Source organism: Herpailurus yagouaroundi, unplaced genomic scaffold (genome assembly GCF_014898765.1).
Source record: "Herpailurus yagouaroundi ecotype Mexico unplaced genomic scaffold, PumYag 184, whole genome shotgun sequence".
Classification (NCBI taxonomy): Eukaryota; Metazoa; Chordata; class Mammalia; order Carnivora; family Felidae; genus Herpailurus; species Herpailurus yagouaroundi.
This window is the reverse complement of record NW_024412415.1, coordinates 24,089,178-24,109,023: the sequence shown is the minus strand read 5'-3', so window position 1 is coordinate 24,109,023 and position 19,846 is coordinate 24,089,178. Positions and strand designations below refer to the sequence as shown.

General features: G+C 37.0%; 1 protein-coding gene across 3 annotated transcripts in view; it reads left to right on the top strand.

The window, feature by feature from the left end:
- Positions 1 to 19,846, top strand: part of ADAM10 (ADAM metallopeptidase domain 10) — a 136,622-nt gene that overhangs the window by 108,330 nt on the left and 8,446 nt on the right. For 2 of the 3 annotated variants that reach the window (XM_040492819.1, XM_040492820.1), the window contains exons 10-14: positions 3,603 to 3,786; positions 10,120 to 10,270; positions 11,085 to 11,268; positions 11,982 to 12,090; positions 12,892 to 13,112. In XM_040492819.1, the coding sequence (XP_040348753.1) occupies positions 3,603 to 3,786; positions 10,120 to 10,270; positions 11,085 to 11,268; positions 11,982 to 12,090; positions 12,892 to 13,112 (849 nt within the window). Of the gene's footprint in view, positions 1 to 3,602; positions 3,787 to 10,119; positions 10,271 to 11,084; positions 11,269 to 11,981; positions 12,091 to 12,891; positions 13,113 to 16,934; positions 17,053 to 19,846 lie in introns of those variants that run through there. The other variant, XM_040492821.1, reaches the window with a different exon arrangement.

The following is a 19,846-nucleotide window of genomic DNA, read 5'->3' as shown; positions in this document are numbered from 1 at the left end:
TGAAAATTTTCCTTCTGTCAGAAATCCAGTTCCTTCCCATCTCTGCCTCCTGAAATCTTGATCCATGTTATTATGTAATATAAATTGATATAGCCCCTTTTTCAGTTACTTGTCAGTAGATATCAAGACCCTTAAAATGTTTGATCAGAAACTACCACTGGGAATCCAACTAAAAGAAAAATGCAGAATCTGTCAAAGATTTATGTACATTAAAAAATAAAAAGTACCCACTGCAGTTTCATTTTTAGTAGCAAAAAATTTTAAGCAGCCTAAATGACCCCACAATAGGAAAGTATCCTGAAATGCTCTGCAATCATTTAAAAATCAGTGCTTGCCTTATACTGTTAAGCTGAAAGAAACCATGTATGTAACTGTACAAATGGTATAGTTCAAATTTTGCATTAAAATATGGTATGACTAGGTACAAGTCAGGTCAGAAATACTGTGGACCGAACTGTTAATAGTAGTTATTATGGTTGGTTGATTATGATTGAAAATTTTAATCTATATTTTCTAAATTATCTAAAAGAGTATGTATTGTTTTTACAGTCAGAGAAAAGTTTTTCCGTTTTCTTGTCAAACTAAGATTAGAGTTTCTTTGTAAAACTGTTTGAACTCTCAGCACTTTTTGGGGTACGGTCAAGATAGCCTGTATATTCTGTTGTATGTTTTGATTATTGGTGTGTTTGTTTGTCCCCTGTTGTGAGGATGACAAATACAAATAGCTGGTAGTCTCGTTTATAACCTGTTACTCTTTCCATTGCCATTAAGAATGATCGATTACAATGTCCTTTGGGCTAGTTAAGTAATAATTGATTAGTGATACCTGTTTGTTTGTATGTATGTATATAAGCAAGTAAATAAGCAAGCAAGCTCTGTGCCCAATGTGGGGCTTGAATTCACGACCCCAAGATTAAGAATCACACACTCTAGGGGCGCCTGGGTGGCTCAGTTGGTTAAGCGTCCAACTTCGGCTCAGGTCACGATCTCGTGGTTTGTGAGTTCCAGCCCCGCATCGGGCTCTCTGCTGACAGTTCACAGCCTGGAGCCTGCTTCGGATTCTGTGTCTCCCCGTCTCTCGGCCCCTCCCCTGCTCATGCTTTGTCTGTCTCTGTCTCTCAATAATAAATAAAAAAAAAAAAAAAAAAAAAAAAAGTCACACCCTCTACCAACCGAGCCAGCCAGGTACTCTTCATTAACCTGTAATGGATTTATGGGACAAAGAGACTAGGCAGGGATATCAAAATATGCTATCTCTTTAAAGTAGATTGTAAGGCCTTCAAGGGCTAGGGATAGTGCTTAACTCATCCTTGTATTTTTATATTCTGTTTTAGTTCCTCCTAGAATACTGGACACATGCTAATATTTATTAAATTGAAATGTATAAAATATTTTGTGATAATATCAAGAGTTATACAGTATTGGGATTTATTTTCTTTTTCTAAAATTGTAATGCTGAGAATAATTTCAGTGTCCTATATTATCATAAACCAAATTGAATTCTATAGAATGAAAATATAAAGCAAGCTGATATTGGAGAACAGTAAAGAATTGTTAAATGCTGAATGTATTTTCAGGAGAACAGCAGGAGGTATCATAAAGAATAAATGTGATAGTAGAGGTCTTATTTTTAAGTTGCTTTTTAAGTTGCTTCAAGGGTTGCCTGGCAGGCTCAGTTGGAAGAGCATGTAACACGATCTTGGGATCGTAAGTTCAAGTCCCATCCTGGGTGTAGAGATGACTTACATAAAATAATAATAATAATAATAATAATAATAATAATAATAATAATAATAGTAAATCTTAAAAAAAATAGTTGCTTCAGATGAGGGAGTAGAAAATGAAAGTAACTTAGATGGGCTCCAAGGAGAAACAGAATGCCCTTGGGCATTCTTTCTTTCTGGAGGGTAGAATTGTATTCAAATGACAATTTAATTAAATAGAAGAACTTTACTCTAGGACCCAAATATGTTCACCCTTTCTGACAAGTTCTGCATTGTTGTTTGAGGAGCATTGTGAGGTTTGTTTGTTTGTTTGTTTTTTAATGTTTGTTTAGTTTTGAGACAGACAGACTGACAGAACAGGAGTAGGGGAGGGGGAGAGAGAGAGGGAGACACAGAATCCAAAGCAGGCTCCAGGCTCTGAGCTGTCAGCACAGAGCCCGAATGCGGGGCTCGAACTCATGAACTGTGAGATCATGCCCTGAGCTGAAGTCCGATGCTTAACCAACTGAGCCCCCCAGGTGCCCTGGTTTGTTTGTTTGCTTGTTTTTTTAATGTATACCTCCTGGGGGAGGAAGGAAGGAGGGGGAAGCTTCTGTGATCTGGTAGTATTCTGTTAGTTAATCTCAGCACTGGTCACGTAAGAATATTTACTTTGAGAAAACTCATGGAGCTATAGTTGGTACTTTGCACTTTTCTGTATGTATCTGATACTTCAGTAATATTTGCCAACACCATAAATATTTTGTGTACGTATACATGTATGTCTCCTGTTTTATTCTGAAAACAGTGTTTTAGTTTTACTTCTTAGCTTTTCTTAATTTTCATTTAAAAATAGCATTTACTTATCTTTTTTATGTACTTAGTTAATAAGTCAACTCTCTTAGATGTCTATCTTGTATGTACTTAGCCTCATGCCATTCTCTTTTGTTTCCTGTTTTTCCCCATCTCTGTCTTCTCTGAACTAGTCATAGTAAAGAATGTCATATATGTTAAAGAATAGTCATTTTAAGTTTATATTCCTGTTACTAGTTTTGAAAGTAGGCAAGCTTATTTTTTTTTCATTTTTATTGTTTTTAATTTTAATTCCAGTGGAGTTAACATACACTGTTATATTAGTTTCAGGTGGACAATACAGTGATTCAGCAATTCCATACACTACTCAGTGTTCATTGTGATAAGTGTACTCTTAATCCCCTTCACCTATTCCATCCACACCCCCCTGCCCACCTCCCCTCTGGTAACTATCAGTTTGTTCTCTGAAGTTAAGAGTCTGTTTCTTGGTTTGTCTCTCACTTTCTCTCTCTTTCCCTCCTCTCTGTGTTCATTTCTTTTGTTTCTTAAATTCCACAAGAGTGAATTCATATGGTATTTGTCTTTCTCTGACTGACTTATTTCGCTTAGCATTATACTCTTCAGCTTCATCCATGTTGTTGCAAATGGCACGATTTCATTTTTTATTGCTAACTAATATTCCGTTGTATATATGTACAACATCTTTATCCATTCATCTGTCAGTGGACATTTGGGTTGCTTCCATAATTTGGCTATTGTAAATAATGCTGCAATAAACATAGTGGTGCATGGTGAGCTTATTTTTGATAGACTTTATCATGGTTTGTCCTCCATTCTACTCCCTATTTACAGAGCTATAAATTGTTGTGGCTAGACCTGCACTCATTTTTCCTTCCCTTCTAAGACAGGACCCCTAAAAGAGCAAATTGTTTTCCTTCTCACAGTCTAAAACAATTGTAGGATCTTTTTTTACAGGAGAGTCCACAAGCTTCTATTGTTCTTCTGGTGAGAAAATTACATTCAGTCAGATGACCCGAAAACCTTATTTTACTTCCTGTTTATGTAACTCTATATTCTGTTTGGCAGCATGATTCTGGAACAGAGTGCACTCCAGGAGAATCTAAGAATTTAGGACAAAAAGAAAATGGCAATTACATCATGTATGCAAGAGCAACATCCGGGGACAAACTTAACAACAATAAATTCTCACTCTGTAGTATTAGAAATATAAGCCAAGTTCTTGAGAAGAAGAGAAACAACTGTTTTGTTGGTATGTATATTTTCCCAACATATATTTTCAAACATTCAGAAAATTTGAAACACCCATGCACCTACCATCTGCATTTAATAACTATTACAACTCTGCTGTATTTACTCTGTCACTATTTATTAACTTATCCATCCCCTCCATCCATGTTTTTTGTTGTAAAGTGGATTGTAGACATAAGTGTACTTCACTCCCAAATACTTCAGCCTGTATAATTGACTAAAGTTCAGTATTCTTTGTGGTTCTTCTTTTTTTTTTTTTTAAATTAACATAAGGGAAATGTTGTACCATAAGTCCACCATTTAATGAGCTTTGACAAATGTATTTACCTGTGTAACCTAAGCACCTATCAAAATAGAGAATATTTCTGTCACTCCGGAAAGTTCTTTCATTTCCCTTCCTGGTCATTTTCTTCCTTCCAGGACACTCTCATAGGCAACCATTATTCTGATTTATTTAACTATAGAGAAATTTTGCTTGTTTTACTTCATATAAGTGGAATCATATGGTTTTTATTCTTTTGTGGGAAGAAAAACCTTATGCTGCTTTCATTCAGCATATTTTGAGATTCATCATTAGTGTTTTGTTCTATTTTATTGCTTAGTATTGCATTGTATGAATATGTCACACTTCACTCATCCACTCTTCCGTTGATGAACACCTGGACTCTTCAGGTTTGGACAATATGAATAAAGCTGCCATGAAATTCTTGTTTTCTAATGGTAAAGAAAAAAAGGTATAAAACATGTATGATATAAATAAAATAAATAGCAATAAAAAATACACAAAATGTGTATCTAAACTAATTTTAAGTTATAATTCAGTGGCATTAAGTACATTCACAGTGATGTGCTACCATCATCACTATTCATTTCCAAACTTTTTCATCCCTCCAAATAGAAATTGTGCAATCACTAAGCAGTAATTCCTGCTTCCCTCTCTCCCTAGCTCTTGGTAACTTCTAATCTGTTTTCTGTCTCTGAATTTGCCATTTCTAGGTACCTCATATAGGTGGGATCAGACAATATTTGACCTTCCATATCTGGCTTATGTCACTTAGCATTCATTCAAGTTATAGCATGTATCAGAATGCCATTCTTTTTATGGCTGAATAATATAACATTCCGTTATGTGGATATACCACATTTTGTGTGTCCATTCACCTGCTATGCTTCTCTTGTGGCATTTAATGTGTTCTAAATATTCTACCTTGTATTACGTGTGTTTGGGTTCCTGTCCTGTTTGACAAGATGTAAGTTACCTGAGGGCAAACACACCTCCCTCCGTCCTGCTATTTCATTCTCCATTTCTAAAATTTTGTCACTGCAAAAATGTTATATAAATAGAATCACATAATATGTAAACCTTTTGAGATTGGCTTTTTCTCACTCAGCATAATTCCCTGAAGATGCATTCAAATTGTTATCTGTATCAGGAGTTTGTCTTTATTGCTGAGTAGTGTTCAATGGTATGGATGTTCCACAGTTTGTCTAAACCACTCACCTGTTAAAGGCTGTCTGGGCTGTCTTCAGTTTCTGGCTATTATGCAGAAAGCAGCTATAAACATTTATGTGCAGGTTTTTTATGTGAACATAAAGGTTTAATTTCTCTGGGATAAATGCCCCCAAATCCAGTTAATGGATCAAATAGTAATTGTTTGCTCTTCTTTATACAGAACTCTCAAAGTGTTTTCTAGCGTGGACGTATTAGTTTAGGTTCCTATCAGCAATGTATAAGTGATCTGATCTCTCTGTATCTTTGCCAGCTTTTGGCATTTTTACTGTTTTTATTTTATCCATTCTGATAGGACAGTGATATTGTGTTGTGGTTTTTGTATTTGTATTTTTCTGGTGAGTAAAAATGTTGATCATCTTTTCATGTCCTTATTTGCCATCTGTGTATCTTCTTTGGTGAAATGTCCATGTTTCGTGGCCATTTCTCACTGGGTTTTTTTTCTGTTGAGTTTTAAGAGGTTTTTTTTTTTTTTTAAGTGTGTTTGTTTGTTTATTGTGTGTGTGTGTGTGTGTGTGTGTGTGAGAGAGAGAGAGAGAGAGAGAGAGAGAGAGAGAGAACACCAGCGGGGAATGGGCGAGAGAGAGGGAGACAGAGGACCTGAAGCGGGCTCTGTTCTGACAGCTCAAACTCACGAGCCATGAGATCATGACCTGAACTGAAGTCAGAAGCTTAACCAGCTTAGCCACCTAGGCGTCGAGTTTTAAGACTTCTTTACACAGCCTAGATACTAGTCCTTTGTCAGATATTGATCTGCAAATATTTTTTCCCATTCTGTAGCTTGTCATTTTATCCTCTTCCCAGAATCATTCCCAGAAAAATAAAATTTTGGTCAGGTCCAAATTTCAATTTTTACTTATTTTGATTGGCTTTTTCTTTTAAGGCCTTCTATTTGTTTTAAAAGCGCATATTAAAATTACACTCATGTTACCATTGTTGTTATCACTGGTAGTTTCTCTAAAACTTCTTAATGTAGAAGTGCTGCAGAGATTGTTCATTTGTAAACCGGGTTTTCACAATAAACTTTCTGATTGAAGTGGTCTTTTAAAAATGAGATATTGTTTTATAGGTCTTATGGTAGGAAAATTTCTTAAATTGTAACGAGATATGTATATATTATAATTTTTGCATTTAAATTAGATTAAATTTGCTCCCCTATGTGTTATAGCTTATTTGAGGTAATATTTCTGTGTGAGATAAAAACCAATGTGTAGTAAATATTGCATCAGAGGTTTTCTAACTTGATCATTTTTCTTTTTTTCCTGAATTACATGTCACATGAATTCTGAAATGATTATTACTAGACCTTAGAAAAATCATTTTTATTTACTTGTTATATATGTCCATGTGCATGCTTCTAGTTTTAGAGAACAAAAGAGGTGGTATAAAATGAAAGAGACGGGGGGCGCCTGGGTGGCACAGCCGGTTAGGCGTCCGACTTCAGCCAGGTCACAATCTCGCGGTCCGGGAGTTCGAGCCCTGCGTCGGGCTCTGGGCTGATGGCTCAGAGCCTGGAGCCTGTTTCCCATTCTGTGTCTCCCTCTCTCTCTGCCCCTCCCCCGTTCATGCTCTGTCTCTCTCTGTCCCAAAAATAAATAAAATGTTGAAAAAAAAAATTAAAAAAAAAAATGAAAGAGACGGATAGAACTTCAGTTAGCTCTAAGATTTCCTTTAATATTTGATGGGTTTAAGGATAAGAATGCACTTTCCAAATGCAAAGCTAGTCTTTCTAGAATAGTTTGGATTCAGATATGCCTAGTGTTTAAGATGTGTTCCCTTCTATTTACTCAGTTCTCAATTTGAAGCCTACAACTACAACAGTTGTGCTACAACTGTTTCCCACATTGATTTGATGTAGCAGAAAGAGCAGAGCATCAAATTTTAGATCTCAGAATCCTGGGTCTGGTCTGCTATTTGCCCATACTGGAGCGTGTGGTTACAGCAAGTCACAGGCTCTCTGAAACTTAGTTTTCTTTTCAGTAAAGTGAAGACATTTGATTTTTATCATTTCCCTACAGATGCTAAAGTTCTGTGATTTTATGAACTTAAAAGAGTAACATTCCTCTTTCGATTTTAAGCCCCATTGACAAAATTAAAGAACTTTAAAAGACCCTAAAATTTTTTCTAAAATTATTCACCATGTTTAGACCAGACTGTCTAACTTTAATGAGCCAAGATTTGATCCAATATGGCTAGGCTCTGTGGGAATACAAAAGATATAAATAATATGTGGTTCTTCCCTAAAGGAGCTTGGGTCTAGCTGAGGAGCAAAATTAACATACGTTTAAAAAAAATATTTGTTGGCTAGGATACAGTCAGCCAAACACAATGTGGGAAATTCCATTAGACAAAATGATCCAATTTCTTTAACAAGTAAATAGTGTAAAAATAAAAAAAACAGAGGGAGTTTGTTATATATTAAAAAAACGTATGACACATATCAACCATCCACCAAAAGTAGGTATGGGGCTATTAGATGGCTATTAGATGTTCTTTTTTTTTTTTAATTTATATATGAAATTTATTGTCATATTGGTTTCCATACATCACCCAGTGCTCATCCCAAAAGGTGCCCTCCTCAATACCCATCACCCACCCTCTCCTCCCTCCCACCCCCCATCAACCCTCAGTTTGCTCTCAGTTCTCAACAGTCTCTTATGCTTTGGCTCTCTCCCACTCTAACCTCTTTTTTTTTTTTTTTTCTTCCCCTCCCCCATGGGTTCCTGTTTAGTTTCTCAGGATCCACATAAGAGTGAAAACATATGGTATCTGTCTTTCTCTGTATGGCTTATTTCACTTAGCATCACACTCTCCAGTTCCATCCAAGTTGCTACAAAAGGCCATATTTCATTTTTTCTCATTGCCACGTAGTATTCCATAGTGTATATAAACCACAATTTCTTTATCCATTCATCAGTTGATGGACATTTAGGCTCTTTCCATAATTTGGCTATTGTTGAGAGTGCTGCTATGAACATTGGGGTACAAGTGCCCCTATGCATCAGTACTCCTGTGTCCCTTGGATAAATTCCTAGCAGTGCTATTGCTGGGTCATAGGGTAGGTCTATTTTTAATTTTCTGAGGAACCTCCACACTGCTTTCCAGAGCGGCTGCACCAATTTGCATTCCCACCAACAGTGCAAGAGGGTTCCCGTTTCTCCACATCCTCTCCAGCATCTATAGTCTCCTGATTTGTTCATTTTGGCCGCTCTGACTGGCGTGAGGTGATACCTGAGTGTGGTTTTGATTTGTATTTCCCTGATAAGGAGCGACGTTGAACATCTTTTCATGTGCCTGTTGGCCATCCGGATGTCTTCTTTAGAGAAGTGTCTATTCATGTTTTCTGCCCATTTCTTCACTGGGTTATTTGCTTTTCGGGTGTGGAGTTTGGTGAGCTCTTTATAGATTTTGGATACTAGCCCTTTGTCCGATATGTCATTTGCAAATATCTTTTCCCATTCCGTTGGTTGCCTTTTCGTTTTGTTGGTTGTTTCCTTTGCTGTGCAGAAGCTTTTTATCTTCATAAGGTCCCAGTAATTCACTTTTGCTTTTAATTCCCTTGCCTTTGGGGATGTGTTGAGTAAGAGATTGCTACGGCTGAGGTCAGAGAGGTCTTTTCCTGCTTTCTCCTCTAAGGTTTTGATGGTTTCCTGTCTCACATTCAGGTCCTTGATCCATTTTGAGTTTATTTTTGTGAATGGTGTGAGAAAGTGGTCTAGTTTCAACCTTCTGCATGTTGCTGTCCAGTTCTCCCAGCACCATTTGTTAAAGAGACTGTCTTTTTTCCATTGGATGTTCTTTCCTGCTTTGTCAAAGATGAGTTGGCCATACGTTTGTGGGTCTAGTTCTGGGGTTTCTATTCTATTCCATTGGTCTATGTGTCTGTTTTTGTGCCAGGCTATTAGATGTTATTAAGCATATTGATAATTTTGTTAGATGTGATGATGCTATTATGGTTAGATTAAAAAACAAAAACAAAAAACGCCTAACTCTTAGATTCATCCTGGAGTATTTACAAGAACAAATAAATATGTTAGGTAGAATTGTTTATACCATTTTGTTGATAGTTGTTTAAGCTAAGTGGTACATGGGAGTTCATTGTATTTATTCCTTTACTACTTCTAATGTGAGTTTGAAATTTTTTGTTAATACAAAAGGTTTAATTTTTTCTGGGTGATAAAGCACTAACTTAATTCATATTTGTGTATGAATTACACAATATGTAAATAGTGCAGTCTTTGTTTAGTAAAGTTGAATGTGGCATGGCCTAAATAGAATATTACCATTCCCAGAAGGAACCTTCGAAGGGACCAGGGGGACCATAATGTCAAATCGTTTTACTGTAAGAAACTGAGGCCCCACAAAAAGGAAGTGACTTGCCCAAGGCTACATTGCTAGTTAGTGACTGAGCCACTGTGAGAATTGAATTTACATCTCCTAATTTCTAGATTCCTGGCTTTTTCTACTTTTTGTATTCATCAAGTATCCCTTCTTCCTTTGTAATGAGGCTCTGAAGAGTTTGTGGATTTTTTTTTATTTTAATTTTTTAATTTTTTTTAACGTTTTTATTTATTTTTGAGACAGAGAGAGAGCATGAATGGGGGAGGGGCAGAGAGAGAGGGAGACACAGAACCGGAAGCAGGCTCCAGGCTCTGAGCCATCAGCCCAGAGCCCGACGCGTGGCTCGAACTCACGGACCACAAGATCGTGACCTGAGCTGAAGTCGGACGCTTAACCGACTGAGCCACCCAGGCGCCCCTGTGGATTTTAAATCAAATTAACATGTGCATACAGTGCTTACTTTGTTTTATTTGTTGTCTTCAGAATCTGGCCAGCCTATTTGTGGAAACGGGATGGTAGAGCAAGGTGAAGAATGTGACTGTGGCTACAGTGACCAGTGTAAGGACGAGTGCTGCTATGATGCAAACCAGCCAGAGGGGAAGAAATGCAAGCTGAAGCCTGGGAAGCAGTGCAGGTACCTGGCCGGTTCTGGTAGTGCTCGTGCTCCTGTCAGTCATCTGAAGGCACTTAGGACTGATTTAAAACTGACATTAAGAGATGCATATGGTTTTGAAACTTTGTCTTTATTTGCTTTCGTTTTATTTATTTTTCCAGAGTAGAATTGGTAAGTGCGCTGTGGTTGGCAGATGGAGCGCTTGTAATTGTAACTTGTGTGGTGGGTGTTAAAGACATGCAGGGATGCTCAATAGAGTACACACTGTTTAGTTCCTAACTTAAAAATGTGACTGTCATCTGTATGTTTAGAATCTTAACTTTAAATATTTAGGAAATGAGCATTTCATAGACTCTTGTCATTAGTGTCATATGATTATTTTACTTGTCAAACTGGCTTTGGTAGTGATAGATATAAGCTATAGAATGTTGTTTGTGCAAGACTTTTTAAATGGTTGGTCTGTGTACCTAGTTTGATTTTAGCATATAAATGTGAGAAAAATTGATGAATTGACCAATGTATGATGTGCTGTGAAAAACATTGATCACCCACCTAATATTAAATCCATTTCCTATTGTAGCATTTCACTAGAGACAAGTAGAGTAAGACTGTTGAATATAGTATGCATTGATTGTAAAAATAAGACAATCATTTTTTTATTTACACTTATAAATGTTGAAATTTAGCAGCCTCTTAGTCCAAAATTTGAAGTTTTATACCAGTAACCTACTTAACATTTAAAAGATGAGATTGACGATTTAAAAATTAGGACCATATCTATGTATATAGGAAATATCCTAGTCATTTTCTTTAAACACTTCAATGTTAATTCTAGCCCAAGTCAAGGTCCCTGTTGTACAGCACAGTGTGCATTCAAATCAAAAACTGAGAAGTGTCGGGATGATTCAGACTGTGCAAAAGAAGGAATATGTAATGGCATCACAGCTCTGTGCCCAGCCTCTGATCCTAAACCAAACTTTACAGACTGTAATAGGCATACACAAGTGTGCATTAATGGGGTAAGCATTTGATTTATAAGCTTTTATTTAGTTTTATAAAACCTGCTTTTTCAGAATAATTGTTTGTCATTTAAAGCTGCAGAGTTACAGCCATTAATCCCAGTCCCTGTTTCAATAAGAGCCCTGTCTGTTTCCCCATAAAGCCATGAATGTATCATGTGGCATAAGTGCCTGGTGGCATTCAATTAGTTACTGACTTACCTTTCGTCTTTCCACTGCATATGTTTGATGGTCTCTAGAGAAAAATAGTTGTATGACTAGGTACATGACTTTGTACTGCTTTTGAGCTTTATAAATCAGTTTTTAACAGCCCATATAAAAGAACTCTTCTGGTCATTTTCTCTGTGAAGTGTTTAAAGCTTTCTTGGCTAAATAATCACTTTCCTGTACATGAGGAAAATTTCATTTTTCTCTTCTTACAAAGGAGCAATAATCACTGTAAAATTGATGCTCATCTAATCTCTTCTCTGTTTTTGTTTTGTTTAGATTTTTTTTAAGTTGCCATTTCTTTGAAAGATTTCCTGTATTTTTTGCTCTTACCTCTTTTTCAAATGTGTTTATGTGATCCGTTTCTGATGCTAATCTATGCTTGCCCCCCACTTTTATTTCTATTTAATTATATTAGCATTGGACGTGTATATTTGTCTATTACTATGAATTAATAGGCTTGACTGTATAGGGATTAAATAATTTGTCTTTTATTTTTCTTTCAGCAATGTGCAGGTTCTATCTGTGAGAAGTATGGCTTGGAGGAGTGTACCTGTGCCAGTTCTGATGGCAAAGATGATAAGGAATTATGCCATGTCTGCTGCATGAAGAAGAGTAAGCTTTTAAAATGCAAGAATATAAAATCTGTTTCAAAACCTAATTGTTTCCTAAAAAAAAATTTTTTTTAAGTAAACGCTACTACCCCCAGTGTGGGGCTCAAATTCACGACCCCAAAATCAAGGGTCATTTGTTCTACTGACTGAGCCAGCCAGGCACCCCATTTTTCTCCTAAATTTTAAGGATTAAAGTTTGATATCCAGTTTGGACAGATAATTTCCACCTAAACCAATCCTCCGTGGAAATTTTCAAGTGTAGCGCAGCGTTGTATTTCTAGTATTATCGTCCCTACAGTGTTTTAAAAACGATAAGCTAGACAAAAACCTTCCAGCTTTAGGGCAATAATTAGTATAAAAACTGTTAGAGGGTTTTAAAGCCATTGTAGGTACTAAGTCAAGAGTTGCTGGCTATTTGTTTATATATGTATTTTTTAAAGTTTATTTATTTATTTTGAGCTAGAAAGAGAACCAGCGGGGAAGGGGCAAAGAGGGAGGCGAACAGAGGATGAGAAGTGGGCCCTTTGCTGACAGCAGAGAGCCTGATGCTGGACTCGAACTCACGAACTGTGACATCATAACCTGAGCCAAAGTCGGACGCTCAGCCGACTGAGCCACCCGGGCACCCCTATGTTGTATACTTAAGGCGAATTACCTGTGATGTTATCTAGCCTAACGAATGAAAGTCTATATAACATGTCATGGTAATGATTTTAGGCAGTTTTTTCCTTTCCTCCCTCTCTCCCCAGCTAGCCTGGTAGGAAATCTGACCTTCAACTTATATTTGGCACTTCTTTTCCAGTGGATCCATCAACTTGTGCCAGTACAGGGTCTCTGCAGTGGAGCAAGCACTTCGTTGGTCGAACCATCACCTTGCAACCTGGATCCCCCTGCAATGATTTTAGAGGCTACTGTGATGTTTTCATGCGATGCAGATTAGTAGATGCTGATGGCCCTCTAGCTAGGCTTAAAAAAGCAATTTTTAGTCCAGAGCTCTATGAAAACATTGCTGAATGGATTGTGGTAAGTATAGTTTTTATTTGTAAAGAAACCTTATCTTAAAATGGTTTTATCATCATTTTACTTGGCCAGAGGTCACCAATGTTTTGAGAAAATCACTTCTCTCCTGTTTATACCAGAATCACTTTATCCAAAGAATGATTTTTAAAGTTCAAATATCCCCTTGTATTATTTTCTTTTAAAGTGATTAGAATCTCTACATGTATATTGTTTGTAGATTAATTGGTAGATGATGAGAGTCCTTCTATTTTACTCTGCTCCCTGGTTCTTCTCCTGAATGGGTTACTTCTCTCTTTGGTCTGTATTATTAGGGCATTTTCATGGGATTTTTTTCTCAAGTTGTTTTGGAAAGCCTTGCTTGCTTTTTATATTTCTCCCTTGTCTCAGAATGACGGATAGCCAGCTTTGGCTTCTACTTTGTGGAATGGGAGAAATGAAAGGGAAATTGGTGATTTTCTGAAGGTTTTTTTTTGCTGTTTCAGTATAATTTCTTGGTCTTTATCTTGTCAGTGATCAGAAATGTTGAACAGTTAAGATGTGATACCGAGCCTTTTGCAGATTTGTTAATGAATATAGATGTTCATCTAGCATAAATCCACTGAACTTTATTATTTTTAAGCCCACATTTCTCCAAGCTGTACAGATGTTGAATTACCTGAAATTTTCTTAAAAGACTGCTGAGAATGGCTATCTAAAGTCACTTGAATATTCACATTTCTAAGTGATTACATTAAAATATCAGTAAATTTTGACTCATATATCACTTGTGTATTTTCTACTATATATAAACATATATACATATATACATATATATACATATATGTATGTATGTGTGTGTGTGTATATATATATATATATATATATATATATATATATATACACACACACACACATCTCTGAATTGAAGGAGTTTGCTTTGGAAATTGACTTAGAACTCAGCCTCTTCTCCCTTCCCCCATTCCCAAATTGTTTTCTTACATTTTTTGTGTGCATTCAGCACTGAGGATGCCTTAAAAGCAAACACACACACAAAAGTCATTTTTGGGTTGTGACCCTTTTTGGTACTCTTGTAATAACATTTGTAATAAAAACTTTGGAATTATCTCTACCATTAAAATGGCATTTATTATACACAGGAAGAATAATACTATACTTTGTGTGTTAGAATATACGATTTTTAGACGTATAGGGATTATAAGGTAGGAGAATCACTGAATCTGAATTTAGGAAGTCTAGGTTTTATCTAGTTTTAGAGAATACTTTACTTTTTTTTTTTTTTTTTAATTAAGCCTCATGCCCAACGTGGGGCTTGATTTCACTACCCCAAGATGAAGTGTTGCATGCTCTACTGACTGAGCCAGCCAGGCACTCCTTAGGAGACCTAGGTTTTAAACCAAAAAATGGGTCAATTTATTTAACTTAGGTCTCTTTAAAACATGATATGTTACTCATTTTTGTATTCCTGTGCTTGGTGCATAATAAGTGTTCAAAAAATATCCATTAAGCTAATGTTGCCTTTGGCATTGTGGCAAAATGGAGAGTGCAGGCTTGGGAACTATGCAAGGATTCGTATCATCCTCTGGCATTTGTCAGTTCTGTGACTTCAAGTAGCTTGCCTTTCTTAGCTCTTTACTTCCCTCTTTTCAATTTAGATCCAGTTCTTTTCCCCCCCCCCCCCCCCCCCCCGATTATCTCTAATAAGAACAAGTTGAGATGTGGTATACTTGTCTACTGTAGAGAACAATGTATTTTAAAAAGTTATCGGATAATGGAGATCTCAGAGTTATGTTCTACTGAGTATATGTTGTACCAGGTATTTTAGGTTTTCCAGGTAGTGAATCATATCTAAAAATAATACTTTTTTACTTTCCTCCATTATCTCAATTTTGACTCATTTTATTTAGCATTTCAAAAGCTCATTCATTCCTATTTTAAAAATGTTTGATGGAAGTGATCTCTCAAAAGTATTTTTAAAACCTTTTTTTCATATTTAGGGGCACCTGGGTGGCTCAGTCAGTTGAGTGCCCGTCTGACTCTTGATTTTCGCTCAGGTCATGATCTCATGGTTCGTGAGATTAAGCCCCGTGTTGGGCTCTGTACTGACAACACAGAGCCTGCTTGGGATTCTCTCTCTCTCTTTCTCTCTCTCTCTCTCTCTGTCTCTCTCTGTCTCTCTCTCTGCCCTTCCCCAGGTTGTATGTACATCCTCTCTCTTTCTCTCTCTCAAAATTAAAAACTTAAAAAAAAAAAAAAGCTTTTTTCATATTTAGATTTGAGGATTTAGTTAAATGCTTGTTATGATAAATTGAAGTCTTGTGAAACTGTTTAATCAGGCAATTTTAGGTTGTTTTTTAAAATCGTGAGAGAGAGAGAGAGAGAGAGAGAGAGAGAGAGAGAGAGAGAGAGAATCTTAAGCAGGCTCCTCACTCAGCATGGAGCCTGATGAAAGGCTCGATCTCCCAACCATGAGATCATGACCTGAGCCAAAATCAAGAGTCAGACGCTCAACCAACTGAGCCACCCAGGTGCCCCAGAAGTTCTTCTTTTTTGTTATTTCTGATAAGAATCGGTTGTTATTTCGGGGGCCCCTGGGTGGCTCAGTCACTTTTAAACGTTCAACTTCAGCTCAGGTCATGATCTTACGGTTTGTGGGTTCGAGCCCTGCATTGGGCTCTGTGCTCACAGCTCAGAGCCTGGAGCCTGCTTCTGTTTCTGTTTCTCCCTCTCTCTTTGCTCCTTCCCCGCTCACACTATGTCTGTCTCTCTGTCTCTCAAAAATAAATAAACATTAAAAAAATTAAAAAAAAAAAAGAATCAGTTGTATTTCTCTCTCTTTTTTTAATGTTTTATTTATTTTTGAGAGAGAGACAGAACAGGGGAGGGGCAGAGAGAGAGTGAGACACAGAATCTGAAGCAGGCTTCGGGCTCTGAGCTGTCAGCACAGAGCTCGACGCAGGGCTTAAACTCACAAACCACGAGATCATGACCTGAGCCAAAGTCGGATGCTCAACCAACTGAGCCACCCAGGCGCCCCTGTATTTCTCATTTTTAAATTAATTTCTGCTCTCAGATTTTGCTGTAGCTTTATGAACCTGCAAATTAAGTATCTGTTATTCTTTATGAAAGATTTAGGCCAGTGTTTCCCAAGTGCTTCATAGAATTCTACATCCATGGATTTGATGGAACAATGAATCTGGAAAATATTGCATACTGTAGTATCCTCTTAGATATTTATGATAATATCATGGGAAGTCTTACAGTAAAAAGTCTTTAAATTTCATTTTTCAAGCTTACCTGACCCAAGAAACCTTTATTCATTCATAAGTCTTATTAAACCCTAAATATCAATAGAAATCTCTTGGAAGAATAGTGGTCAAGATCAGTAATTCTTATTCCTGGTTGTTCATTACTTAGGGCTTACACTAATTCAGAATCTCACAGGATGGGGCTTAAGTATCTGCGTCTTTTAAAAACTTCTGAGCTATTTCTGGTGAAGAGCCAGGATTGAGCACCAACCATTGATCTAGAAACCAGGGGTTGGCAAACTATGTTTCATTAGCCAAATCCAGCCCACTGCCTGCTTTTGTATACCTCACAAGCTAAGAATGGTTTCACATTTTTAAGTAGTTGAAAAAATGAAAAGATATTATTGAAATATTCCATTGAAAATGATAAGAAATTCAAATTTCAGTGTCCATAAATAATGATCTATTAGAACACGGCCACACCCATTCACTTATACATTGTCTGTGGCTGCTTTTGCACTTCGAGTAGTTGCAACAGAGACTGGCTTCTCAAATTTAAAATATTTATCTGGCCTTTTAGAGGAAATGTTTGCCAACCCCTAATCTGGAGCAGTGGATCTCAAAATGCTGACCAGCAGCATCAACATCTGGGAACTTGACAGAACTGCAGATTATCAGACCTTACCCCGGATCCACTGAGTCAACAGGTGATGATGGTGCATGCTAAAGTGTGGGAACCATTTTTTTCAGTCTCTGCAGTGTTAGGACTCCTTTTTGAAAGGCTTATAATAGAGATTTTCTACTTTGTCATCCTCATCTGTTGAAATGGAGGGTGGGTCTGGACGTCTAAGGTCTTCATTGCCTAGTGGAATAGGCTACATAGCTATCACTTGTGAAACTTGAACAACAAAGATGCAGTGTTGTCACAGGGCTTAGCATATGGTAAGGATTCAGTATACATTTGTTGGATGCATGAAGCAGATTTCTTAAATGTCAATTTATATGGAAAAGAATAAAAATTGTGCATATTATCTTCACTCCGAAGCTATAATATCTTCAGGTTTCTCTCAGTGGTATTTTATCCTGCTTGCCTAGCTGCACTTAAAGTAACTAAGGGATTAGAAACCAGTTGCTTTCAGCTCGGCAGATTGGTGTGAGGGGTAGCACATGGCTGGAGGGGTGGTGGCTGGCGGGGGGGGGGGGGGGGGGGGGGGGGGGGGGGGGGGCGCCCCGGCAGTTGAAGGATAGAAGAACATTTAGGCAAAGTCTAGACAACAGTATATTCTGAAGGAGAGAAGGGAAGCTTTCTTCCCCTGTAGGATGGCAAAACCAGGATCAGCAGAAGGAGCAGTGGGCCTGACAAGGTTTTGTGATCCCCAGGAAGTCTAGAGTGCATTTGTGAAGAGTGAGTCGTCAAATGCTGAAACATTCGCTGAAATGATTGTATGGTTGACTTTTTCTGGAGATGTTTAAAAACAGTAAAGACTGTCTTATGTCTGAAGAGACTTGAGTGTATGTCTTCCCCCTTCCCCCTTACAGTTTTCTTTTGGGTTGGGGGGAGATACCTGTTTTATCATTTTATAATCTATAGGTCTGTTTTGTTTATTTAGGTTATTAAATAAAAAAAATAGTAAAATTAGTATGTAATCAATTAGACTAGCAAATTTTGACCTTTTATTTTGTAGGTTTTACTTATTTTTTCTACTTTGTGTTCTTTTTGCCATATAAATGACTGTGTTGAATAACATCTGTCTGTGTCCTATGTAGAAGTATTTTCTCAGACTTGATTTAGTGCTTGGTAACTTCAAGGCTGTATTTTAACCTTTTGGTTATCTTCTGTTCTTTAAGTTTCACTTAGCACCCTTGTATCTATGAAAGATGAGCTTGGTGCATAATTTACACTCATTAAATGTTTGTTGAGTAAATGTTGGCTCTCCTTTCTTTCAGATTCTACCAGGTGAACACATTGTGATCTTTCCTTACAGATGAAACACATATTTTGCATTTATTAGCCTGGTTTGGTGTTCTTGGTATTCTTTCCCCCTGATTTTATAATTTTCTTTTTTATATATAAAACTCACAAACTATGAGCTCAACCAACTGAGTCAGTCAGGCTCCCCCATTTTAGGGAGTATTAGGGCTCCCCCTTTTAAAGGGAGTATTAAAAAATACCCTCTACCAAAGGTGGCCGTATTTACTACACTCTCAAATACACCATTGTTTTGTTTAGTTTTTCTTGCTGTCTACTCACCACTGTGATGTTTCATTTCCTCACACACTGAGCTGAAGAGCTGCTGGCATTGTTACTAAAACATCTCAAGCTTTGGGCTTTTGAGATGTGTAGTTACCTAGAAAAACTTGGAGGGAGTCCAAGAACACTGCTAAAAGGACCTGGAAGTTCTTAAGGACCTGGGTGCCATGTTTTAGTAAATGTTTCTTGATCTCAACTGGAACTAGGTCCTCATGACTTTTGTTTTCTACAGTTATAACCATTATTAAATCCAAGCTTTCTTTCTTACCTGCTTCTGTTACTGTCATACTACTTGCATCTGTATTTGAGACTTTTTAGATGCTGAAAAACTAGTACCAGAGGTATCAAAACTACCATTTTTTACATCCAGTCTCCGTTATAAGAGCCTTGTCGCATTATTTGTACGGACAATCTATAAATAATAAATGAGCTGTTTAGAAGTGTTTCAAAAAGTCAGTATTTGGAATAATGACTCACCTGTAATAACTAGTCTAACAGGTACTTTTTTTATGGGATAGGTACTGAGTTTGTAGGATATAAATTCACGGAGCTCGTAGCCAAGTTTGAATTAGAGTGACAAATACATAGAAACATGTTTTCATTTCTGCCTGATGTTTTCACAGAAAATAGGACCCTATTTAGGGAAGACTCTTTATTAAGGAGGTGATGCCAAAACTAAATTCTTAAGGGCTAGAAGTAGAGGATACAGATGGATGTTTTATGGATAGGGAGCACCTAAAAAGTCACATAAGTATGAATTTTTTTTAATAAAAGAGGTTTTTGTTTGTTTTTTACATTTTTTCCTTTTGAAAGTGTGGTTATCCTTTTTTAAAAATTTTTATTTACTTATTTTGAGTAGGCTTCACTCCTCATGTGGGGCTTGAATTCATGACCATGAACTCAAGATCTGAGCCGAGATCTAGAGTCGGACACTTAGCTGACGGAGCCACCCAGCCACCCCAACCTTTTTTTTAATGGACAAAGTAATACATTGAAAAATAAGCCATCTTTTTACCCTGAAGCCCAGTCTTCTGAAGATTACTTTTTGTGTATTCTTCAGAAAGGATCTATACCATTACAAGAATATACATACATATATTTAAAAAGTGGAATCATATAGGTACTTTGCTGTACTTTATTGTGCTCAAGGGCCTTTTTTGTTTTTGTTTTTGTTTTTTTTCTCTTTCCCACTTAATGGTATTGGAGATCCTTGGTAGGAAGCTTTTGAAAAAGGGTTTTAC